The following is a 26,266-nucleotide window of genomic DNA, read 5'->3' as shown; positions in this document are numbered from 1 at the left end:
TCCAATTAACTATCAGAAAGTCACATGTGGAGCTGTGGCTCAAATGATAGAGCACACCTTGAGTTAAAGCCCCAGTACCAATACAAAGGGAGAAAGATGAATGGGGGGAGCGGGGATTAGGGAAAGAGAGAGAGAGAGACTCTTCTCTCCAATTAACCAGCAAAAAGCCAGCAGTGGAGGTATATGGATCTGGTGGTAAAGAGCTGTGACACACACACACACACACACACACACACACACACACACACACACACACCAGAGTTCAAGCTTCAGGCTGATAATACAATAAATAAATAAGCAAAAAGAGGTCCAAACATGGCTAGGCTGGATGTGTGTGTGTGTCTGTGTGTGTCTGTGTGTCTGTGTATATGTGTGTATGTATATGTGTATGGTAAGGGATGGCCCACTTAGACCCCCCTCAAACTAGCCTTGGACCCAAGCCCCCCGTAGTAGGGTGATCTAGCCCCTGGAACCTTGGCTGAGTTCCCTGACTTTCCTGACAGGGTTAGTCTTAAGGAGGGTCAATTTCCAGTCCAAGGAACCCCATGTCCTGGGCAGGAGCTTGAGATCTGGCCATACTTCACAGATCTGGGACTGACAAGAGATTAATAGACAGGGTCTCCTACCCATTCCTATCTCCTCTGTTGTCCAAGTCCCACAGCCTGTCCCCATATCTCCTGACCACATCTCAACTCACTTGGCCTTGCTTTGAGATAGGGGATACCTTGTACCCAGTGGAAGCCTCTATTGTTCCAGTTCCCTCAGGCCTCCAGTCCTTCAGAGGTAGAGGCCCAGAGCGCAACAGGTCAGCAGTGGGCTGTTCCCAGAGCCTATGAGCCCTCCAACCATGGTTCTGCCATACTTTACTCCCTCTGCCCTGCACTCTGCTGGGGAGCCGAGCAAGGAGCCATGGATGAGGGCCAGGTGGAAGACAGGACTGAGGGACAAATGAGAGGCAGAATGTCTGAGAGGAGCTCATGCCTCTGACCCCCAAATGGATCCCCTCACTCTACTCCAGACCTAGTTTTAGAATCTGAGACTCTGAGCACTAAGATTTCAACCCTGAATTAAAATTAGAGCTCCCAGGATTCTAGAAACTCCTGAGGTTTGGAGCCTTGAGGTGAGAGTCAGGAAACATGGGGGTGATAAAGAGAGAGGGAATGAGCAGGTCGAGGCTACATAGTTTGAGAACAGGTTCAGCTCTGCTCTTCTCCTTTCTGGAATCTTCTTTTACTTTGGGGGCTCATAGAGGTTAATGGATCCCATCTTTTCTCCTCACCTGATCCCTGAAAGAACAAATTGGCCCTTGAGTCAACCTGAGAAGAACCTAGGATCCCCAGCTCTGTCTCCCTGTCTTCTTTCTTGGGACTCATGCATATTCTTCACAGCAGTGTATGGGGAGAGAAGTGCTTATCTAGAAAGGACCCAGAAAGTACTCAGAGAGACCAGTGACTGGGCTTGCCCTATCCACCTCTGGCTCTGTTCGAGAACCTTAGCCAAGACTCTTTACTCTCTATGTCTGTGGTCAGTTCCTAGGGCTGGGGACCTTGGATGTAATGAATGGGCTTTATAAACTAGCAAGTGATACTAAGACAGAAGCAGCTATGGTGGTGATCATACACTGGGTGGGATGATTATATCCTTGGTAGTGTGGAACCCCTCTGCCTTCATTTCCCTGAGGAGATACTTTGGCACAGAGCCCAGGCTGGAGCTAATGTACAGCTAGAGATTGAGTCAAACAAATCTTCAGCCAGCATGAGGCCACCAACTGAGGCTGGAAGTACAAGCTCTCCTCAGCTTTCCAGGGGTCTCCAGTCAGCCGAGCCCCCAGCTAAGGCTGGAAGGAAGCCTGTGTCTACAATGGCAGGGTAGGTGGGGCAGCCCATACCACACGGTGGAAACAGTCTGACCCACTAGGAGCCCAGATTCTTAACTGGTATGGCCTCAGTCATGTCCTCTCCCTCTATGGACTGGTTTTCTGTTCTAAAGACTAGAGTAAGGACCATCCCCAAAGGCTTCTTACTGCTAGTGGAAGAGACCCAAGGTACCCTGAAGTCGCAATGGGCCCAGTCATGGGCGCTGTGTGACATCTAGTGGATAATGAAGGAATTGCAGGAGACCCCAAAGCTGGGGGGTGTTGGGTAGTGGGACATCAGGACCATCCACAAAAATTGCAGCCTGTTGAGGAGGGAGGTAGGAACCAGGCAACCACAAAATTCCAAGCAGGGGCAGTAGGAGATCCTCTAGTAATTGCTTTTGATGTGAGGAATCAAAGGAGGCTTCCTGGATGAAGCATATCTAGGCAAAGCATATGGATGGATGCACATAGGAGGCAACAAGCCGTGAGTTGGTGGAAGTTGTGAGCCACCAGCCTGCACGTGCTATGTGTGATGTGTATGTTCACATAGCAGGTGCTCTGATGTGGATACGTGGCAAGTCATAGTCAAGCCATTCCTGCGTGGAATCCTGGAGTGCACATGCCTGGAAAGAGTGGTTGCTCCTAGCAACATTCCTACTAACCTCAGTAGAACAGATCTTGTGAACATTCCATGGGGTCCCTTCCATACTAGAGAATGAAATGAGCCTTCCAGTCAGGCTCCCTGCACAACTCCTATCTCCGTCAGTATCCTTCACAGAATCCTTGAGAACTTGCACATGCAAACAAGGCCATCATCTCCTCTGCCTCTCATAGAACCTGCCCCACTTCCTGGCACTTGATGAAGGGAGAGCCAGAGCTCATCCCTCCGTTGCCCCTCCATGACAGTTCTCATTTCCCCTAACACTAGCACACATGGCCTTGAGAGGCAGAACTGGAAAGAAATCAAAACAAGGGAAGGCATTACCTTGTCCAAAAAGAAATGTGCTCATAGCCAGGTGCCAGTGGCTCATGCATGTAATCCTCGCTAACCCAGGAGGTTGATATCTAAGGATAGCGGTTCAAAGCCAGCCTGGGCAGGGAAGTCCATGAAACTCTTACATCCAACTAACTACCAGAAAACCAGAATGGCATTGTGGCTCAAAGTGGTAGAGCACTAGCCTTGAGTGAAAAAGCTCAGGGACACCACCCAAGCCCTGAATTCAAGCCCCACAAGTGACAAAGAAAAGAAAAAAGAAATGTAGTCATGTACTCATTATCTGACTTATGTAACTGTAACCCCTCTGTATATCACCTTTATAATAAGAATATAAAGAGCAACTCTGTAAGCTGGTCTGATCCCCCTCCTCTTTTAATCACAGTGGACTTCTTTCCCCCTCCCCAATCTCATCAGCTTACCTTTTGCACTACCAATCACCTGCTCTCCTCATCTCAGCCCTTCATCCTCAAGGACATGGCCTTTTTATGTCTCTTTGGAATATACTTTCTTCTGGATATCACTAACTCCACTCAAAACTCCCAGTGCTGAAACTTGCTGAGACATTTGTCTGCCCCTCATTGCTTCAGACGCCCCCCCCATACTTTTCAGCTTACCCTTTCTTCCCACCCCTCTTGGATCCATAGCTAACACTACAACCAAGCCCTGACATACACTGCCCATGCAGAGGAAGACCCTACAGCTTCTGGCTCTGATCTATGTTGCCTCTGCACCACCCATGCTGTGCTGAGGTGTTGCCATACAAGCTTGTCTTCGGCATACAAATCATTCCTGCCCCCTCTTCCAACATACTTCCCTAGACCCCATGCCTTCTTTCAGTCCCCTGGACCCCAGGCTCTGCTCCCTAAAGGCTCTCAACCTGGACTATCTTCCCTTAGGCCCTTTCCAATTGGGTTCACACTTGACTGCTCCACTGAAATTCTCCTTTCCACAAGAACAAGGCCTGGATTCTTCTGAATCTTGGGGCCATTCACTGTCATCCATACACTATCCCTGGCTCTTTTGTTCAAAGCTAGCTCTCTACCACTTTGAGCCACAGCTCCACTTCCAGTTTTCTGGTAGTTACCTGGAGATAAGAGTCTCGTGGACTTTCCTGCCTGGGCTGGCTTTGAACCTCAATCCTCAGATTCAGACTCCTGAGTAGCTAGGATTACAGGCATGAGCCACCAGCACCTGGATCCATACCTACTTCTTTCCCTTCTGGTTCACCTAGGGTCTCTCTTACCCACTGGCTACATGTAATCCTCTACCTCCTCTCTATGGACTTTCCCTCGGAATCTCACTTGTGACCAAAGTTGGGAAAGCGTTCCTAACTCTGATGATGACAACCTTCACACCTCTCACTTTGCCCTGTCCTGTGCTTCTGGTGGGCTCCCACCTTTCCACCAGCCGTCCCAGAGACATCTCAATTTTAATGCAGGCAAAACCTCTCCATCGCTCCGACGGTCAGCCCATTAAAAATGCCTCACCTGATTGTAATTCTAAGAAAAGACAAGACAAACCCAGACTAAGTAACTGGTCTCTATCCTTCCAAAGTGCCAATACTGGCCTAGGGATGTGGCTCAAGTGATAGTGTGCTTGGTGAGCAGTCATGGCCCTGAATTCAACCCCTAGTGCCTCCAAAATACTAAGATCTTGAAGGATGAGGAAAGACTGAGTCAGAATGGGAAGGAACCAGGAGCCAGAGAGCTGGCTTGTGCCAGTGTCATCTTTGGGATCTCCATTAGCTGGACCAGGAAAAGAACTCTATGAAGGCAATTAAAATTTCAGTAATGTCTGAAGGTGAGTTAGTAGTGTTGTACACATGCTAAGCTACCAGATTTGATCCCTGTCCTATGACCTGGTTATCTGATGAAAAGTTTGGGGAAGTTGGCTGAAGTGTAAATCAAGAGTTTTTAATACCATTTTTGCAACATTTCTGCAATTCTGAAATTTCAAGATGGGAAAAAAATCCTTAATAAGTCGTCTATTGTAATGCTTCTTCTCATAATGCCCTAGGTTCCTGCTCAACCAATGAACAGATCCGGGTGGCATCAATCAGTGCACAGCCCAGCAGAGGAGGTATGGAAAGAACCTTGTACTATAAGAACTGCCCTCTGATCCCAACCCATTTCCTGCTTAGGGACCCCTCCTCCTTCTTGGAGTCTGTACTCTACTTCCAATTTCAAGAAACTTGCTACCTCATTATTTAAAGGGGAAAACAAAACTAATGCAAAGGGGCTGGGAAGGTGGCTCAGTGGTAGAGCGCTTGCCTTGCATGCATGAGGCCCTGGGTTCGATTCCTCAGCACCATATAAGCAGAAAAAAAAGCCAGAAATGGTGCTGTGGCTCAAGTGGTGGAGTGCTAGCGTTGAGCTGAAGAGCTGAAGGACAGCGCCCAGGCCCAGAGTTCAGGCAGCATGACCCACGAAAACAACAACAACAACAACTAATGCAAAGTAACCTGCACTTCCTAAAAACCCTATGCTGAACCTGTGCCCACTTAGGCTTTCACATCTCAGGAATTAGTAGTTTGTCCATAGTTCCTTACCTTGCATAGTCAATCCTGTGAGTTCTAGTTCTGGTTGCAAATAATGCCCCGGGTCCGTGTACCCCCTCTACCCTTCTTCCCCAGCATCTACTGTGCTGAGAACCACTGCCCCAGCCTCCAGCCAACCTCCTGTCTCCTCCACAGCCTTTTCTCCTCTGTAATCTAAAAGCCCTTCATCCCCTCACATGAGCCGGGCTTCTCACAGGTTCTGGTTTTGCTCCCCTCTCTCTAAGGCTGCTGGAGCTTCCAACCCAACCCTGCCTTTTTGCTCTAGAGACTGAGTCTTTTCCCCTGTTGCTCCTATGGCTGATTCCCTGACATTTTTCAAGTCTTGCTCAGTGAGTGTCACCTCCTCTTAGAAGCCTTTCAGGATAACTCTATTTTGCCACACTAGTTTCCTCCCTGCAATCATAACCCTCTTCATCCCCCTGAGTCAACTAGAAATTCCACAGGTTGGAGACCAGACTCACTCTGACATGTTCCAGCATCCAGCCCCATGCTAGGCACATGACATGTGAGTAATCAAACCACTGGATGATGCAGTGGCAGGCCAGGTCCTCCACTGAGGTCCCTCTTTTTCTCCAGTGTCACTCTAGGTGTCAATATAGGCTAAGAGATCCCCAGGCTTCTTGAGGACAAGCCTGTGAAGTCCCCTCTCCACTCCTCCCAGATCTTTCCAGGGACCAGACAGCTTCTTCCAGCTCTGGTTTCCAACAGAGGAATCTCTAGAATTCCAAGATTGTCTCTGGAATGCCCAGCCTGTCTGGAAAATGCCCGGGCTTGGGCACAGGTGCAGAAGCAGTGGGGTAGCTGGGTGGAGAAAAGACAGCTGTTGACATTCTGGCTAGAGCCTGGGTCACCGTGGCAGTTGTCTCTCTTGCAAGCATCATTACCAACACCTCCACTTCCTTGAAACATGGAACCCACCCTCAAGGCCAACAGCACTGTTCTCAGGGCCACTCTAGCCTGGGTACTCCAGGCTCACCATCCTCGTCCACTTCATCAGGCCTTTGTTTCCTTGTCAGGGATGGAGGCCTGGTGGCTGTAGGCCAGTCTCTGAAGGTCACAAGAACTGGAAATTAATTCCAGTTTTGGATCTGATCCATGATGCAAGAGCCTTTGCCTAGAGGTTGGATGTTGGATTTTCCCAAAAACTCACCAGATGACCACATCTGTGAAATGGGTGATGCAGTGCAGAGAAGATTATATGCTCTTCCTCCCCTCCCCCCAGCCTAGGAATCAAGGCTGCTCATGGGAAATATGAGCAAGAAATGGATTAGAGCTATGGATATGCTGCGCTCCAAAGGATCTAACATCAGGGCTGAAAAGTTGCTAGGATTGCAGGGCTAGGAGGCATTCAGGGCCTACTGCAGCTAACTGTGCTCCCCAAGTAGGGGCCCTCTAGATTGCCATACTGGCTGATTAAAGTAATGCCTTAGGATATTGCTAAAATGTGGGCTCCAGGGCTACCATAGTCTCCAGAGGCTCGATTGCTGCAGATAAGGCACAAAGGAGGGCATCTCTGCAGCCAGCTTGCCTAGGATAGGGTCAACAGGAAAAGTCCTTGGCCCTGGGACTTGGATCAGAGCCAGACACTAAACCTCCAAGGGACAAGGCTTTATTTGCACTCTACAGGACAGGGGTAAAGAGGGGGTGAGGAGGGCCAGGGGTCAAGGACACAGCCAGGCTCAGGGCCTAGAGAGTCTGGCCCTCCTGCCCCAACCCAGAGTCTGTCTGGAGCGGGAAGGTGGGCATTGGCAGCTTTGGGCAAAGGTCAGCAGCTTACTCCACACCCTTCATGAACTCCAGGAACTCTGTGGAGAGAGAGGCAGGCATGGATCAGAGGTGTAGGCCAGGCTGAATGTTGACCACAGGGAAGTGGGGAGGTCTTCCCTCCACCCACTCACCGTCATAGTCAATGCGGCCATCATTGTTCTTGTCGCCATCCTTCATGAGCTCCTCAATGTCATCTTCTGTGATGGTCTCACCTGTAGCCTGCAACATCATCTTCAGCTCCTCCAGGTCAATGTAGCCATCAGCATTCCTGCAAGGAAGGCAAGAAGGACCTCAGAAACTAGGGCAGGTCAGTGTGAGGGGAAAAGGTAAGATGGGGGCATTGGGAGAGGGGTCAGGGGCAAGAAGTCAAGTATCTGTGCTCACTTGTCAAACATGCGGAAGAGGTCCGACAGCTCCTCCTCAGATTTCCCTTTGCTGTCATCCTTCATGCACCGTACCATCATGACCAGAAACTCATCAAAGTCCACTGTGCCACTGCCTGGGTGGGCAGTGCAGCTGTTAGACCTCAGTTAATACTGTAAGCAACACCCTTCACACACACCAACTCCATGAGGCTCATTAGGCCATTGTGCCCACTTTGTAGATAAGATGACTGAGGCATTGGGACAAAAAAAGTCTCCTGATTAAACAGAAACAGGATGTAAAGACATGGAGGGGCTCACCATCCTCATCCACTTCATCGATCATCTCCTGCAGCTCCTCTGGCGTGGGGTTCTGGCCCAGCATCCTCATCACCTTGCCCAGCTCTTTGGTGCTGATACAGCCATCCTCAGCACCCAGCACAAAGATGTCAAAGGCAGCCTTAAACTCTGCGTCCAATGACCATGTGAGGAGACAGAGCAGCCAGGGCTCACCAGACAGGAACTCAGAAGGTCAGACCCCTGAGGTCACCTGTCAGTCTGCCCACCACCTTCTAAAAGGTCTCTGAGGTCACAGCAAGGGGAATCACAGCTTTGGACTTTCAGCCTGGAGTTTTCTTCAATCCCCTACCATGCTCTTCCAGCCTGTTCCCCAGCGGTGCCCCTCTCCCCCCTCCCTCCTCCACCCCATTCCTCAGTTGACAAGAACACTTACCATTTTTCTGCTCTTCTGTCAACTGCTCTACCTGGAGAAGGAAAGGGGTCCTGAGACTCAGACTCAGAACTTAACTGCTGTGGAAGAAACTAACCCATTCCAGGAAGACTGAAGCCAGAAAGAGGTGGTCATTTCCACGTCATGGAATAGGGGCCTCAGACCTCCTTTCTTGCCTCCAAAGCCATAAAGTTACCCAGCTAGCCTCACAGAGGCTGGGCTTGGGGTCAGTCTGACAGGTGGGTACTAGACCATGTCCAAGGTGACCCCACATAACACTCTATGCCCTTTGGGCCACCCTAATGAAACCCAAGCTGCATGGCCTGAGAGACAGCTGTCCTTCAAGTTGGGACAATAAAACCAATGTTAGGGATGAGCAAAGCCACCCACTGTAACCTGACCAGGATGACCACTGGACTATTTTTAACAGGGAGACAAAGTTAAACCTGGTGATTGTTCTGGGGACTTTGGTATGCAGGGGGTGGGGCAGCATTATCAGGCTCTCTGGCTGCTTGTACTGCCTCAGGAGCCAAAATTAGTCCCCAGCCCTCCAAGCCTTCTATGGGCACTGGGTGGAGGGCTGCCTCCCTCCTCCCCAGCTCCATGGGCTCCTGCAGGATAGGCAGGGTTGCCTCTGGAGTCAGCTGTAGCCCTTCCCAGCCTCCTGAGTGGGGCCACATTCTAGGGGCTAAAGGGAGGGGTGTTTCCCCTGGGACAGCTGTCTGTGCCTTTTCTCTGGAGTGGGAGGAGGGACCCCTCCCCCCAGTCTGGAATAGCATCTGAAGCCCCCCCCCAGTGATCTCAAGAGGCTATAAAGACTTGGGGTGACTGCTCTCCAATCCTTATCTTCATTCCCAAAGCCCTGAACCCCAAGTCTTCCAGACCATGTAAGAGCTGGGCCCTTAGTTCTCTCCAAGTCTAATCTTTCTCCGTGTTAGTCATCAAAAGCCCCTTCCCGAGCCCAAGATTCAGGCTTGGCAGCCTCTCTTTACAATGCCCTCTTCACAATCTCCTCTAAAGTATTTCAGCCAGCTGAGAGGCTGGAGCAGGACAGCAGATCAAGCAAGAGAAGCAGAATGTAAGAAGCAGAAACGGGGGGTGACACGAGGGGAGAAGCAATAGACACAGACAGACAGTTCCGGAGAATGTTTTCTTTAAATAGGAGACTGGGAAAGAGCCACACAACAACTACAAATACAGAGATTTGCTCAAAGGACAGTGACATAAACTGCAGACACTTAGAAGGGGACACAGGATATAAAAGCTGGAAGTTCCCCCTGTACCATTCCAATAGCCTCTCTTCAGACTCTGAGCCCCTCATCTTCTCTGCACCCCTGAATACCAGCTCCACTCTCCCAAAGGTATGTGCTAAATATCTAACGGTCTCTCTTAGATCCCCATCACTTTCCTAGGTGACCTTGTTCCCCATTCTAAGCTAAGCAGGTCTCCAGTGGGTCCACCCTCCCCTGCCCTGCCCAGGCCAGTCCCTCACCGCAGCCTTGTAAATGTCATCCATGCTGGAGCTCACAGGACAGATTGCTGAAGTTGCCAGCCAGCACTTAGCCTCAGCTTAAATAGCCCTGCCCCACATTCCCAGCCCAGCCCACCATTGCATGTGGTATCCTCCACCCCCTCCCCTGGCCTGGGTGATCTAAGCCTGGCCTGAGTTCCTGTATCCTCTGCCCAGGACAGGGAACAATAAAGGGCTTCAAGGACCAAGTTTCTTGCTCTCTGTTCCCCATACCTCACAGGGAAATCTCAGGAAAGGTTTCTTGAATGAATGAAAACATAAATCCAGGGTCAGAGCTGGAAAGTAGTAAGCCTCAGGCCAGGCCTATACACAGCAGCAGCTCCACCTTCCATCCAACCTGGGAAGTAGGTGCTATCACCCCTACTTTCCAGATAAGATAAAGGAGGATTCCTGAGGGCGTGATTTGCCCCCAAGACGTGGCTTATTGGATAGTACATGAAGAGGCTAGGACTCTTGGGCCCTGCCATAAGCAGCCTCAAAAACCAGGATCCGAGTATAGTCATATGGCACTTGTAAGGAAGTCACTGACACACCAAAACAGAGAAGTCTAGAGCCCTTCAGCCAGAGATACCAAAGGAGCCGTGCACAGACCTCCCATCACCCCAGAGGGAGCCTTGCTCACTTTGGGCTTGAGTCAGCTGTCCTCAATCATTCAACAAACACTCGCCCAGAGCCTCATCTGTGCCAGGCTCTCTTTCCTTACCCTCCATTTGAAATGCCACCTCCCTCTTCTAGGTCGGTTTTTCTAAGGGTTAGCACTGTAGTTCTTGGATACAGTTCTTGGTTTGCGCTTTGGCAGGATATCATTGGAAAGCACATTCCCCTTCTCTCAGCCTGCAACCCTACTCAATACAGATCCCATTCCTCCACGAACACACCAGTTCTCCTGTCTTGTCCTTGACATGAATCAACTCTCTCAGTTCTCCAGGAGTGAATATGACAGAGATCTCAGAGTGTCAGAGAGACTAAGAAAAGTCTCAGCATGCTGGGCACTGGTGGTTCACACCTGTAATCCTAGCTACTCAGGAGGCTGAGTAGGAAACCAATCTGGGGCAGGAAAGTCCATGAGACTCTCATCTCCAGTTAACCACCAGAAAACTGGAAGTGGTGCTATGACTCAAAGTGGACGCTCATTAGTCTTTGTTTTTGGGGGGGGGGGGGGGGGTCCGGACGTGGGGCCTGAATTCTGGGCCTGGGTGCTGTCCCTCAGCTCTTCAGCTCAAAGCTAGCGCTCTACCACTTGAGCCACAGTGTCACTTCCAGCTTTTTTCTTTTTGCTTATGTGGTGCGGAGGAATCGAACCCAGGGCCTCAGGCATGCAAGGCAAGTGCTCTACCACTGAGCCACCTTCCCAGCCCAGCTCATTAGTCTTGCATGCAAAAGCTCATGACCGATATTAGCGAAATGAGTTCCCTTTCCATAGCTTACTACACTCTTCCCCTCTCCACAGGTAGCATGCCCCCTTCCTAGGCAACACTAGGCCCATTTAGTAAAGGCAGAAAATAATCAGGCTCCAACCCCCTTTCCCTTGGGATGGCACTCCTCTGGGGCAGCTACCACCATATAAGTCAACAAGAGACCCTTAGAGTGACCTTCAGGTCTAGGCAGTTGCAGGTCTTGTTATCTACTATTTACTTGGGCAGCAGCCATAAATCCTAGTCCACCATGATTGAGCCCCTGGCCCTCATGTACACACCTGGGTCTCTACCCCCTTCTAGCCTCTCCTAAACTCTTAGGTTATGTAGGTCACCTCAGACAATAGCCAGCACTTCTTTTCACTTCTCCTTTATGTTAAGGGGTCTTGCCTGCCCCTTTCCCTGCAACAAACCTCTCTTTTTTTCTCTGTACCTGGATGTCTGCATGTTTTTTTGGCAAAGTCTAATTTTACTCTATCAACCACCACCACCACCACCAACAACAACAACAAAAGAAAGAAAGAAAGAAAGAAAGAAAGAAAGAAAGAAAGAAAGAAAGAAAGGAGAAAGAAAGAGGGGGAAGGAGGGAGGGAAAGTGGGAGGGAGAGAGAAAGAAAGAGACAGAAAAGAAAGAAAAAAGAAAAGTCTCAGTGTCAGCCAGCCGTTGTTGGTCAAAGTGTAAATAATAGGCTGGGGTTCCAACTGTGGAGAAATGGGGGTGGAAAGCTGGATCCTATCTCAAAAATAACCAGATCTAAAGGGCGTGGAGGCATAGCTAGCTCATGCTGTAGAACATCTGCCGGCAAACAGGAAGCCCTGAGTTCAAATCTCAGTACTGTCACAAAAGAAAGAAAGAAAGAGAGAGAGAGAGAGGAGAAAGGAAGGAAGGAAGGAAGGAAGGAAGGAAGGAAGGAAGGAAGGAAGGAAGGAAGGAAGGAAAAGCAAAGCAAAGCCGTTATTCCAGCCCTGTTGGGCTCTGGTCTAGCTCATTCCTTGGAGAAGGAACAGCCAGGTGAAGGGTTGTTAATTGCCCTTTTTCCACAGGGGGAAAGTAAGGCTAAGGCGGGAGCAGGGACTTGCTTCGGTTATCTTGCCTGAAGAGCAAGAGGCCCATGGCCTCTGCCATCCCTTCTTAAGGACCAAGGAGCGAGCGAGGACCGACCCCAGTGGTCTTTGCCTAGGTTAGCCAGACCAAACAACCCGGCAATTACGCAAGAGAGCCCTCAGGCCCGCACGGGCTGCGCATGCGCGCCGGGGGCGGGCCTGTCAAGCGCCGGGAGGGGGCGGGAAGGGTCCGGCGAGGGGGCGGGGCGAGGGAAAAGACAGCAGGGCCAAGATGGCGGCGCGGGCGGGGGGCGGCGGGGGCAGGGGGCTGGGGGGACGCTAGCCCCGCCCCCTGCTGCTGCCAGTCCTGCGCCGGGCGGCGGCAGCGACGGAGCCGGGAACATGGCGGCCGCGGCACGCAGCTTCGGGCCCGAGCGGGAGGCCGAGCCGGCTAAAGAGGCTCGCGTAGTGGGCTCCGAGCTCGTGGACACGTACACGGTGTGCAGGGGGCGCAGGCACCCGAGGTGGGGGGGGGCTGGAAGCCGCAGTCCGGGTCAGGGGGCTTGAGGAGGGGTCTGTCTGGCCCCGCAGCCGGGAGGACCTTCTCTGCTGTGGCGTGAATGGGGGCCTCAGGTGGGCGAGAGTGAGGACGGGTCTTGGTCCCGTAGGTCCCGGGAGGGGTGGCCCGCCCGGGGCGGGGATTCGGCAAGGGGCTAGCTCTCTGGAAGGCAGCATCCACTCGCTGGGGTCTGGGGAATAATGGGTACCTGGGCGGGGATCCTCCAGGCCTGGTGGGATGCAGCCTGCCAGGCTTTGATCGCGGGTTCTGGCCGCGGGGAATTGGGAAAGGGGACTCAGGTTTTAGGTCTGGAAGCGAAGATGGAAGTCCCATCGGGCCTAAGGCCCTTGAGGGGTCGGGTGGAGACCAGAACTTAGCCTGGAGTGGAGCTCCGCGGTGGGTTAAAGGGCGAGGCTGGGGGGGGGGGGGGAATGTTGTAGCTCAGGCCTGAAGTCGAGATTTTACAAACCTTCGTGGGTTTGGGTTGTGGGGGCGAGATTGGCAGTAACAGCCAACACACATTTCTAGACAGTGAGGGAGAATGAGGATAATAAAGGGAGATAGTTCCCCAAGGCAGTAAGATAGGATGTCCCCCAACCCCCAAGTCTACTGGGGATTGGATGCCAGGCCTAGGACTCTAGTAGGCTGCTCAAGAAAAAAAAAAAAAAACTTACCCTGGGGTAGGGGCTCAGTGAACCCCCTCCCAGCCTCCTTTTCTTTGTTCTAGGAGAGTGGGGAGTGGGTGGGGGGCCTTAGTCCAGCCTGTGCCACACCTCCTTGGCCCCTATCCTGACCTTTCCCTGTCTCCTGTCTTCCTCTGGCTCTTTTTCTTTTCCTGGATAGAAAAGAGAGGAGGGCTGGGAAGGTGGCTCAGTGGTAGAGCGCTTGCCTTGCATGCTCAAGGCTCTGGGTTCGATTCCTCAGCACCACATAAGCAAAATGAAAAAAGCCGGAAGTGGCGCTGTGGCTCAAGTGGTAGAGCGCTAGCCTTGAAATGAAGAGCTGAGGGACAGCGCCCAGGCCCAGAGTTCAGGCCCACGACCGGACCCAAAAAAAAAAAAAAAGAGAGGAATCCTTCAGGATGGAAGACAGGCTGGGGTTGATATTTAAGCAACAGGCCAACCCTGGAAAAATAGCTGTTTTTCAGGGTTAGAGGATTAAGTTGAGTATTTCCTCTTCCCCTTTCCCTATTGAAGAGAGGTGGGTAAACTAAGACCAGGGACTGGTCTAGAGCTAAGGATGAAGGACCTGAACTGATGGCGGACAGACCATCATTCATCGGCTATACTCAGCTGGAGAGTCATTCTCTTAAAAGCTCTCTTTATTGTTGGTTTTGCTCCCATACTGGAGGCAAGAAGGTGACTTGCAGGCTGTCTCTGTTCTGTTCCTGAGTGTGTAAACCGGATGTTTATTAGCACATCTATCTTTTGTTAGGTGTCATGAAGCATTTTATATCTATTTCCTTATTTGCTCCTTAAGCCTACCAGGTTTTAAGATGGAGGAACTGACGCCTGAAAGAGCTCCTAGTCATTCACATAAGCCACAGCCAGGAAGTAGCAGAAACAAGTTTTGGACTCAATTATTTCTTAACCATTAAACCATATTGCCTTATGGTAGGGCTAATTACCTATCACTGCCTCCCCCAGCAGTTTCTTAGTGCCTTAACCTCTGTTCCGCAGAAGTCCTAGCTACAAGCCAGTTGAAAAGGTTGACAAAGATTTGCTTCTAGGATGGAGTCAACACATGGAAACTGGTACAGCAGAAAAGCTGGTCCTTCCAGACCTGACCTGCTCTGCCTCCTTTGGAGGCCTTGCTCACTGCTCAAGTAGGGTTTTGAGTTACCTAGAGGCAGGAGGCAAAAGCAAGGAGACGCCTTATTGTCGTACAGTCACCTTTTCCATTCCTTAACAAAAGAAGCCACAGCCTTGCCTCATGTGTGCCTCATTGTCCTAAAGCTAGGGCTGTGGAAGAGGCTGGCCAGCAAGGGTCAAGTGCACTGTCAGTTAGTGAAGGGTATCCAACTTTGCTATTAGTGGAGGAGGTATCTGAATGTCTGTAGTTACTGTCTAGTTCTCTTTGCCACAGGATTGTCATTTTCCTCTTTTAGGTTTATATCATCCAAGTCACAGATGGCAGCCATGAATGGACAGTCAAACACCGCTACAGTGACTTCCATGACTTGCATGAAAAGGTAACCCATAGTAGCTAGGAGCTTGTCTCTCAGGGCTTGGGACCTTGGGACCAAGTTCCTATTGTGCAACACATTAGTTTCAGGGCAAAACCACCACCACATCTATTAAAACAAAAATCCAGAAAAGAAAAAAGGAAATAAAGGTAGTTTATTAATGTAACTGACAAAAGAACTGGTGGATCCTAGGAATTTAACTCTAATCTGCATATGAGTTTTTATTTAAAAATTGCCATTCTAGCTTGAATATGAGACTGTTTTCCAGGGACAGGACAGGTTTGAACTTGTTCTACTTAATACAGCAATTGCAGAGTCTATTCTTTAACATCTGGCTGTGATTCCATTTCTTTATTTGCTTTTGCTGCCTTTCTCTGGATGATTTGCAGTAGGAGAGTCTTTATGACATCCCATCGCCTCCATTGGATTTCTTAATGCTTTGGAAGAGATGGAAATTTCAGGAGCCCAGAAATATCACTTTTCTGAGTATCTCCAAAGTCTTTAGGTGCAATTCCTCATCTGTAATTGTATTGGTATTTCTAATACTAATTGGATTTGAAGAGGTCAAATGCCATGTGTTCTAGTTTGGTCACGAATCCTAGTACTACTGTGGGAAGGCTGAGAAAATTGTGACAGTGCCTGCTCTTGTCTGCTAACTTTAGTCTTATGTAGACCAGAACTTGTTGGTCTGTGGTTGATACACTTATGTTTTCTTACAGCTTGTTGCAGAGAGAAAAATTGATAAAAATCTACTTCCACCCAAAAAAATTATTGGCAAAAACTCAAGAAGCTTGGTGGAGAAGAGGGAGAAGGATCTGGAAGTGTACCTCCAAACACTTCTGGCTGCCTTCCCTGGCGTGGCCCCCAGAGTGCTGGCCCAGTTCCTGCATTTTCAGTTCTATGTAAGTTCCTCTTGGAATTTTTTACCCTGTCTATAAATCCACAGCCACCAAGCTTGAGGCAGCAAGCCATAAAGCTCAACTTTGAAAAATAGGCTGGACTTAGACCCTTAGATTGGAAGATGGAGTGGGCTGTGAGCAAAAGCACATACACTGGTATGTGCGTAATTTAATTAAACTAACTGTGGTCAAGATTTTCTTCTACCAAGGGACATTTTGTTTAGTAGAGATGCTCTGTGGATGTTTAAGGTAGGTTTCCCATCAGATAAGTGAGGTTGAATTAGAGACAGCTGACACCTGGCATAGACTCTTTTTGAGACTAAGTAAGGGATCAGACTGTTATGGGAGAATATTACCATTTTAAGGCATATCATCAGGGTACTTAGACTAAGGATAGACATCTTCCTCCCCTAGGAGACATGTGGGAGAGCACTCTTCCTTCTGGATAGCTTAATAGTCATGGGCTGCTAGTATCAGAATAAGTTGTCAAACCTCATGGCATGGTGGCACATGCCTGTATTCCCAGCAGTCAGAGGCTAAAGCAAAAGGATCATGAGTTTAAGGCTAGCCTAGGCCACTTAGCAAGATATTGTCAATAGATAGGTATAAACAGATAGGGAGATAAGTAGTCAGACCTTGGAAAGGGCAACTTGTCATTGTGAAACAAAAATGGTAAAAGTACCATCAGTGGCTCATGTTTGTAATCCTAGCTACTCAGGAGGCTGAGATCTGAGATCATGGTTTGAAGCTGGCCTGGGCAGGAAAGTCCATGAGACATTTCTTATTATGGGATGCTTCATGAATGTGTACGTCATCCTTGTGCAGGGGCCATGCTAACCTCTGAATTGTTGCAATTTTAGTATATGTGCTGCCAAAGTGAGCAGAGACTCTTTAACCACCAAAAAGAAAAGAAGCAATGGCCCAAGTGGTAGAGTCCTAGCCTTGACCATAAATGCTCAGGCAGCCAGGCGCTGGTGGCTCACGCCTGTAATCCTCGCTGAGCTCTGAGGATCGTGGTTCAGAGCCAGAAGGTGGAGTTGTGGCTTACATGGTAGAGCTCTAGCCTTGACCACAAAAGCTCACGACAGCACCAAAGCACCAGGAAAGGCAAACACAAAAAGAACAACTGGATTGAACAAATGGGTTCTGATAGCTTTGTTATCCTTTTCTAAGGGGTCACTATAAATTTTTCTCTTAACCTTTGTACCATCAGTGTCCTCTCTGGAGTTCAGCTGTGTTTCATTTCTTATGTTACTAGCATTAGACAGGATGGACTTGGAGAACCCTGTTTGGCTATGGTGTGGATATCTTTTTGTTGGTGGTTGTGGGGCTTGAACTCAAGTTCTGGGCACTGTCCCTGAGGTGTTTTTGCTGAAGGCTAGCACTTTGACACTTTAATCCACAGCACCATTTCTAGGTGTTTTTGTTTTTGTTTTGGGGGGTGGTTAATTGGAGATAAGAGTCTCAGAATTTCTTGCCCAGTCTGGCTTCAAACCATGATCCTTAGATCTCAGCCTTCTAAGTAGCTAGGATTATAGGTGTGAGCCACCAGCACCCAACTTGGATTCCTTTTTAATTGAAATAAAGTTCACATACCATGAAATTCACACTTTCAAAGTGTACATTCAGTAGTTTTTAGTATAGTCACAAAATTGTGAATCTAATCCTATGATGTTTCATCACCCCCAAGAACCCTGTACCCATTAGCAGAACTTTAACCCTTCCTACACTCCTACCCCAACCTGTGTCAGTCACTAACATACTTTCTGTCTCTCAGTTTTGCCTAATATAGATACCACATATAAATGGTTCATACAACATGTAGCTTTTTGTAACTGATTTTATTTAGTCTTGTTTTGAAGGTCTATTCATATTGTCACATAGTATCTGAATGTAGGAGTCCTCCTTATCATGGTTTCACCCTCCATGGGTTCAATTCCATAGGCAACCATGGTCCAAAAATGTTAAATGAAAAATTCTGGAAGTAACTAATTCACAAGTTTCAAATTATGTATCATTCCAAACAGTGCAATGAAAATTCCTGCTATCCTTCCTGGGACATGAATCAGCTCTGGATTTGAGTCCACTCTGTATACAGGTCACTTAACTCTTCTTTATTTAATAATGGCCCCAAAGCTCCTGAGTGGTTCTAGCAATCTGGATGTACCATCAAGAAGCTGTAAAGTGGCTTCCTTTAAGTGAAAAGGTAAAAATAGAAGACACTTTGAAAGAGACCACATTATAATATATTGTTAGGCTTCTATTTGAGTGTTAGTTGCTAATACCTTCATATACCCAATAGATAGATTTTACTTCATAATATGTGTGTGTTTGGGATAAAAACAAACATAATATATAAAGAGTCTGGTATTAACGTCAGGTTTAGGCACCTACCGAGGATCTTGGAACAGACCCCTCATGGGTAAGGAGTGACTATTGTACCACATTATCTGCCATCCATATCTATTCATCAGTTGATGAATTTGGATTGTTCCCTTTTTTTTTTTGGTGCCAGTACTGGGGTTTGAACTCCAGGACTTGGGAGCTGTTACTTAGATTTTTTTGCTCAAGGGTGGTACTCTACCACTTGAGGCACACCTTCATTTCTGGCTTTTTTGCTGGTTAATTGTAGATAAGTGACTCATGGACTTTCCTGCCAGGGCTGGCTTTAAACCATGATCCTCAGATCTCAGCCTCCTGAGTAGTTAGGATTATAGGCATGAGCCACCAGTGCCCAGCTTCTTTCTGCTTTTGAGCTGTTAGGAATAATGCTGCTGTGAACATTAACTCTCTCTTATCCATGGGGTATACATTCCAAAACACTGAATTGATGCCTAAAATCATAGATGGTATTGAGCTCTTGTCATACTGTTTCTTTCTATACATACATGCATAAATTTATTGTCTGTGCCATTAAAAAATTTTGTTTGTGCTGGTACTGGGATAAGCCACCAGCACCCAGCTGTCAGCCACTGACATCTATTCTTATCTATACCATCAAAACTGAGCACTTTTTCATGCATCATGCTCATGATTGGCATTTGGAGTTGTTGATGTTGTTGCCGTTGCCGCCAGGCCTGGGACTGGCAGATCCTAGGCATTGTTGCTAAGCTTTTTTGCTCAAAGCAGGTGCTCTACTACTTGAGCCACAGCCCCACTTCTGGCTACAATTGACAGTTGGAAGTGACAGCAAAACTGGCAGGAGCTTACTCTTTCTCAACAATTTTTTGGATAGAAGATTCACTTAAGCAAGCATTTAAAGATTTTCCTATGCTCTATCACTACTCTGGTGCTTTGAGACTGTTATTGAGGGGCTGGGAATGTATCTTAGCAGTAAAAGTGCTTGCCTCTCGTGCATGAAACTCGGGGTTTGATTCCTCAATACAACATAAACAGAAAAAGCCAGAAGTGGTGCATTGAGTAAGATGTGGTTGCTAGAACACTAGTACTTCATTCCTGTGGTAACTGAGATGGCCATATACCATATATGTAGTGTTAGTATGCTGGACACAGGTCTGGTTCATGTTGCAGGACAACAGTTGATTTCCTTATGGTTCTCAGAATAGTATGCAGTTTAAAATGTAAGAGTTATTTACTTCTGGTCCAGGCACTGGGGGCTCACACCTGTAATCTTAACTACTTAGCAGGCTAGGATCTGAGGATTATGATTTGAAGATAGATTGGACAGAAAAGGCTACAAGACTGTTACTTCCAATAAAATTAACAAAAAGCTAGAAGTGGAACTATGGCCCAAGTAGTAGAGCACTATCCTCAAACACTAAAGTTCAGGAATGGTGCCCAGGCCCTAAGTTCAAGCCCCTGGAGTTCTCTGTTTAATGGTTGTTGACTGCATGGTGTGATTAAACCAGAGAAAAATGAAACTGTAGTTACAGTAGGACTACTATGTACATCTTTGTGCGTGCATGCATGCACGCGTGCACACACGCTGCTCCTAAAGCTTGAACTCAGGGGGTTGAACTCAGGACTTGGGCGCTGTCCCTAAGGTTTTGTGCGCAAGGCTAATACTCTGCCACTTGAGCCATAGCTCTACTTCTGGCTTTTTTTTTGGGGGGGTGGGGTGAGGGGGGGATCTGATCATGGGGCCTGAACTCTGGGCCTGGGCACTTCAGCTCTTCAGCTCAAGGCTAGTGTTCTACCACTTGAGCCACAGCACCTCTTCTGGCTTTTTTCTTTTTGCTTATGTGGTGCTGAGGAATCAAACCCAGGACCTTATGCATGCAAGGCAAGCGCTGTAAGCCACCTTCCCAGCCCCCCTTTTTTTGTAGTTAACTGAAGATCAGAGTCCCACAGACTTTCCTGCATGGGCTGGCTTTTAACCACACTACAGGTGGTTTGGATTTGCTTTTCAGAAATGGAAGCTAAGTCACATTGTAACTTTGTCTTGACTTTTTGAGGAACTGGCAAATTATTTTCCAGAGTTGCTACATTTTTACATTCCTACTAGCAATGTATAGGTTTTCTTTTTTTTCTTATTATTAATTTGTAATCTTTCTTTTTTTTTTTTTTTTGGGTCCGGTCGTGGGGCCTGAACTCGGCCTGGGCGCTGTCCCTCAGCTCTTCAGCTCAAGGCTAGACCTCTACCACTTGAGCCATAACGCCACTTCCGGCTTTTTTCATTTTGCTAATGTGGTGCTGAGGAATCGAACCCAGGGCCTCCTGCATGCAAGGCAAGCACTCTACCACTGAGCCATCTTCCCAGCCCGTAATCTTTCTTTCTAACACTTTGTTGTTCATTCTTTAAAATCCTAGACATTCTAATGGGTGTGACATTGTTCTCATTATGGTTTTGGCTTGCATTTCTAAAACAGCTAGTAATATTGGCTTCTTCATGTGCTTATTGGCCCTCTGTAGATCTTCTTTGGAGAATATATTCAAATCAATCCTTCCTTTTTTTTTTTTTTTTGGTGCTAAGTATCAAACCCAAGGCTTCATGAATGCTACGAATACACTTTACAATTGAGCTATATCTCCCAGCCTTTACTTTCTTGATAGTGACCTTTGATGTATAAAAGTTTCAGTAGGAGAACAAAGCCTTTTAATATAGTTCAGACTAGTGTTTTTAGCAGGGAGGAAAAGGTCTGGTTATGTAGTTCAGACTGGCTTAGAACTCAAAATCCTCCTGCCACAACTTCCCAAGTGCTAGGACCATAGGCATCTGCCACCACACCTAGCCAACTTTTAAAGGCTGATGAAGGAAATATTATTTATTCATCTATTATTATTCTGGTCACTTGTGTTTTTGTTATTATATCTGAAAATCATGTATAACATATTCTAAGAATTTTAGCTTTAGCTCTTACATTTAAGGCTTTGATTGATTTGGGGTTAGATGGAGAGACAGCCAGAGCCGAGTTTATCTTCCAGCCTAGCTTCTTCCCAGCAGCAGTTTACCCTATATCAGTCATTTTACTTTTCCATGCCCCAGTTGCTTTATTTAGTGACTTGGAGGTTGCTAACAGGGCCTATTTGAAAGGAAGTCAAGAACTTAGGAGATGGCTCATAGCTCACTACATACTGGGCTTCCTAATAAAGAAAGATACTCAATTCTCTTGAAAGATGATTTGTTTTATATATATATATATATATATATATTTTTTTTTTTTTGGTCAGTTGTGTGGCTTGAACTCTGGCTTGGGTCCTATCCCTGCACTCTTCAGCTCAAGGTGAGCACTCTACTGCTTGAGCCAGCGCCACTTCCAGTTTTCTGGTAGTTTATTGGAGATAACAGTCTCACAGTCTTTCCTGCCCAGGCTGACTTTGAATCCTGATCCTCAGATCTCAGCCTCCTGAGTAGCTAGGATTACAGGCATGAGCCACTGGAGCCTGGCAATTTGTTATATTCTTATTTCAAAGCCACTTAGCTATTACAAAGATGTTTTTCAGAGTTTCAAATTAGGGGTGATAATGAGATTGTTGCCATGTTACTGTTGTTTTAATATTCAACTTATTTCCATAGTTTTAGCTGCAAAGGAATGAGATTATGAATGATAACAGATTTCTTTTCAGCGTATAGTCTTAATAGTTCTCTTAAAGTTTACATTTGAATCTTTCTGTGAGGAATGTCTCAAGTCAAAACACAAATAATATGCCTGACTCATGTTTGCATGTCCATGTACCAAGATAAAATAAAAGTCATCTCAGTACTCAAGAAGCCAAGGCAGGATGGTCACAAGTTTGAGGTCAGCCTAGATTCAGTAAGAGGAGCCCCTATCTGAAAACAATAAAAGTTTCCGGTACTGGTAGCTCATGCCTGTAATCCTAGCTACTCAGGAGGCTGAGATCTGAGGATCATGGTTCAAAGCCAGCCTGGGTAGGAAAGACCATGAGGCTGTTATCTCTAATAAACCACCAGAAAACTGGAAGTGACTCTGTGGCGCAAATGGTAGAGTGCTTGACTTGAGCTGAAGATCTGAGAGACAAGCCCCACGAATGACCAAAAAAAAAAAAAAAATAATAATAATAATAAAAGTTATACCAGGCCCCTTAGCCTCAGCATTTCCACACCACACTTGGGTGATGGTCTCAGTGGCAGTAATTGATTCCCTGGTTAATACCCCCACTGATAAGCACATTGCCCTAGCATGAGCCAAGCAGAAGTGTTAGTAACTGGCTAGGAATTTCATCAAGCTCAGGCATATACATTTTAGGGTACTTGGTTGTGAGATTATTTATGTACAGGCACGCTCAGTCACAGAGCTATCACCTATCCATGGCATCTTCCTGTGAGACCTAAACCTCTGCTCAACTGGAGTTATTAGCTTAATGGTAGAGTGCTTACATAGCATGTGCAAGACCCTGGTTCAATTCCTCTTGCTGCAAGTTAAACGGGGAGCAGGTATACCTCATTCCAAAGCATCAGCACATGATACCTGTTAGCAACAATGTGGCTGATCTGTAGATCTGCAATACATTTACAGGGATTTGGGGATTAGGTGTGTGTGGAGGTGATTATTATAGTTGGTGACATTTTGAAATATTTCAAACTCCTTCAGCAGAAAGTGGGTTAGGGCAGGTTGAAAGCTACCTATCCCCACAAGTGTCCCCCCCCTCCCCTTTGAAGTATAACAGGACTCAGGGGCCCCTGAGGCTCCCTTGTCTCCTCATAGCTTGACTCCACCTCTTTACCCATAGGCCCATATTTGGATCAGAAGGGTCTGGTGCTCTTAAGTTTGGAAACTGAGGCCTTCTGTGTTCCTCTGATTCAGTCTTCAGCCCTAAGTGAAGCTTGGCTGGGTAATCGAGTAGAAAGTGCAGCAGCCTTCCTTAGTCCAAAGAGTGGGGAAAGATAGTTGCACAATTACTTTGCTTTTGAGATTCCTTTAAAGCAAAAGCTGGCTCTTTGCTTAAAAAAGCCCTTGGACTCTCACCTTTCTGTGTCTTCTGAAAATTCCATCCCTATCCCCTTAGCAGGGCTGGTGCCCAGGGGGTTCTTTTCTCCATGTTCTTCTGAGACGATAACAGCTGACCACAGTAATGTGTATAGAAAGTGAGAATTATTCAATACTGACAGTTTCTGCTGAGATGCCTCTGGGAACCTCAGTGTCATGCACAGTGCTGGGGGGCCCCAAGCTACCATGGGGGAATTTAGACAGATGTAGATTGGCAGTTCTTGAAACGTGTCTTCTGACAGAGGAAGAATTTGTAGACAGGCCATGGTTCTAAAAACTGTTCACGGAGAGATCATTCCAACAAGCGCTTTATAATCTTTTAGGTCTTCACAGCTGTTAGGAAAAATGTAAATGAGGTTAAGAGGTTTACTTTAGAAAGAACTCGTGGCCTCTCCTCTTACTCCCTCTCACTCCTCTCCTTAAAAGCTACAGCTATGTCCACTAATTTTGCTTCTTTTGGCTTTTTGTCCACTAAGGATAGAGGTGGGAGAAGAATGAGTTTCACCTCATATAGAAACTGAATTACAATCCAGGTGCCAGTGGTTTACACCCGTAATCCTAGCTACTCAGGAGGCTGAGATCTGAGGATTGAGGTTCAAAGCCAGCCCAGGCAGGAAAGTATGTGGGACTCTTATCTACGATTAAAACCAGAAGTGGCTCTGTGGTTCAAGTGACAGAGCACTCACCTTGAGCTGAAGAGCTCAGGGACAGCGCCCAGGCGCAGAGTTCAAGTTCCATGACCAACAGAAAAGAAATAAAAGAAACTGAATTTCAAGAAGACTAAATAAATACATTTTTATTTATTTTTATTATGATAAAGATGACGTACAGAGAAGTTACAACTATGTAAATCAGGTGAAGAGTACATTTCTTTTTGGACAATGTTATTCCTTCCCTTGTTCCCTCCCAGTTTTTCCCTCCTGTACCCAACCACAAGTTATATTGCTCATTTTCAACATAGTTTCTAGTGAATACCATTGATGCATTTGTTCACCTTTTGTACCTCCATTTTTGTGCCTTCCCTTACCCCCCAAAGATAAACAAACAAGACAAAAAGAAAAGGAAAACAAAAAAAGCCGTCGTTTCCATTTCTTGGAGTTTGTTTTGATAAATATTATTTTATATGATCAGAGGCACATAAGCATTGCACCTTTGTGTTCCTCCCCTAAGAGTGCCCCCTGCTGTCACTATGTGTGAACGCCTAGAGAATAAATACGTTTAAAAAACAACATAAAGGACCAAAAGAAAATGAGGAGGAGATTTTTATAATCTTGGTGTAGGGGAAGAGACCTTCAGCATCACAAAGGAAAAGAAGTATGGGTTAAATAACATAAAATGAAAAAACTTTACTACACCATCTTGGACAAAGAAAAAAGGCATATACTCTGGGAGGAAATATTTGCGGCATATAAAGAAAAAGTAGTAGAAGTGGCACTGTGGCTCAAGTGGTTGAGTGTTTGCCTCAGGGACAGCATCCAGGCCCAGAGTTCAAGCCCCACGACTAACAACAAAAAAAAAAGGTAAGTCATGAGCAAGGTGTAATATGTATGTCTATAATCCTGGCTATTCAGGAGGCTGCGCAGGAGGACTAAGTTCTAGGCCAGCCTTGACAACTTAGCAAGACCTTGTCTGAAAATAAAATTAAGGCTGGATGCCAGTGCCTCACATCTGTAATCCTAGCTAATTGAGAGGCTGAGATCAGGAGGATCACAATTTAAAGATAGTCTGGGCATACATAGTAGAGTCCTTCCCAGCTGGGTATGGTGGCATATGTCTGTCATCCCACCTACAAGGGAGGCTGAGATCAGGAGGATCATAGTTCCAGGCCAGCCTAGGCAGAAAAGTCTATAAAACTCAATCTCAACAGAATAAGCCATGAGGTTGTATGTGCCTGTTATTTCAACTATAATGGACTCAGGCAAAAATTGAGATCCTATATCAGGAATAACCATGGATATCAGGCTTATAGCTGTAATCCCAGCTATTCAGGAGTATTGTGATTCAAAGCCAGTCCAGGCAGAAAAGTCCTCAAGACTCTTATCTCCAATTAACCACCAAAAACCTAGACCAGAGGCATAGCTCAAGTGGTAGAAGGCCAGCTATTATCAAGTAAGGAAAACAGGGTTGAGGCACACACACACGCGCGCACACACACACACACACACACACAGCCAAAAAGAGTTGAAGGTTTGGTTCAATGACACTTGTCTAACAAGTATGAAGCTGAGAGTTCAAATCTTAGAACTCATTTTCCTTCTCCCCCTCACTCCCCCCCGCCACAAAAAAGGGAAAACAGTGATGTAGTTCAGTGGTAGAGGATGGAAGGGAAGGGTTCTGGTGGCTCATGCCTGTAATCCTAGCTTCTCAGGAAGCTGAGATATGAGAATTGCTGTCCAAAGCCAGCACAGGCAAGAAAATCCATGAGACTCTTTATTTCCAGTTAACCACCAGAAAAGTCAGAAGTAGAGCTGTAGGTCAAGTTAGGTAGAGTGCTAGCCTTGAGCAAAAAGATTCAGGGACAGTGTTCAAACCCTAGGACAGAGACAGAGAGACAGAAAGAAATAAGCAAAGAGAAAAACAGGAAAAAGACATTCTCTGTAGCCTACTGCCTTTTGAGTCTCATAAACATGTGAATTACATGTTCTGCTGGCAGTGGTGTTCCTGAGTTGTAAGGGTAATTGTGCAGCCTCTATCTGGACCTGTTTACTAAAAGGCCTGTTGGCTTCTGTCTGTCAGGTAGTTAAAATTCCTACCTGGAGGCAGTAGGGGTTGTGTGCTTTGGTGGTTCCTGACAACCCCGGATTGCTTATTGAAGTGGTGAGGCAATTGATTGTGTACAAAGAGGCCCAAGGCCCAGTGCTTAATGTGAGGTTGCTAGCTTCTAATCATCAAAAATTGGAAAGTCTCATTACCTCTCCATCTGTGTTTGCTCATCTTTGTTAACAGGATTCAA

At 47.0% G+C, this 26,266-nt stretch overlaps 2 protein-coding genes across 4 annotated transcripts in view; one reads left to right on the top strand and one right to left on the bottom strand.

The window, feature by feature from the left end:
• Positions 1-7,010: 7,010 nt before the first annotated feature.
• Positions 7,011-9,820, bottom strand: Tnnc1 (troponin C type 1 (slow)). Its single transcript, XM_013030743.1, has 6 exons — positions 9,764-9,820; positions 8,275-8,305; positions 7,863-8,009; positions 7,564-7,678; positions 7,311-7,447; positions 7,011-7,217 (listed from the first exon to the last, which is right to left on the bottom strand). Exons 1-6 carry the CDS (start codon positions 9,785-9,787, stop codon positions 7,186-7,188), a joined length of 486 nt encoding a protein of 161 aa, XP_012886197.1. The 5' UTR covers positions 9,788-9,820; the 3' UTR covers positions 7,011-7,185.
• A 2,728-nt stretch (positions 9,821-12,548) lies between these two features.
• Positions 12,549-26,266, top strand: part of Nisch (nischarin) — a 36,957-nt gene continuing 23,239 nt past the window's right edge. For all 3 annotated transcript variants that reach the window (XM_013030739.1, XM_013030738.1, XM_013030740.1), the window contains exons 1-3: positions 12,549-12,759; positions 14,928-15,011; positions 15,725-15,907. In XM_013030739.1, the coding sequence (XP_012886193.1) occupies positions 12,664-12,759; positions 14,928-15,011; positions 15,725-15,907 (363 nt within the window). In that variant the 5' untranslated portion in view covers positions 12,549-12,663. The remainder of the gene's footprint in view (positions 12,760-14,927; positions 15,012-15,724; positions 15,908-26,266) is intronic.

This window comes from Dipodomys ordii, unplaced genomic scaffold, assembly GCF_000151885.1.
Source record: "Dipodomys ordii isolate 6190 unplaced genomic scaffold, Dord_2.0 Scaffold132, whole genome shotgun sequence".
Taxonomy (NCBI): domain Eukaryota; kingdom Metazoa; phylum Chordata; class Mammalia; order Rodentia; family Heteromyidae; genus Dipodomys; species Dipodomys ordii.
This window is presented reverse-complemented; position numbering and strand designations above follow the sequence as displayed.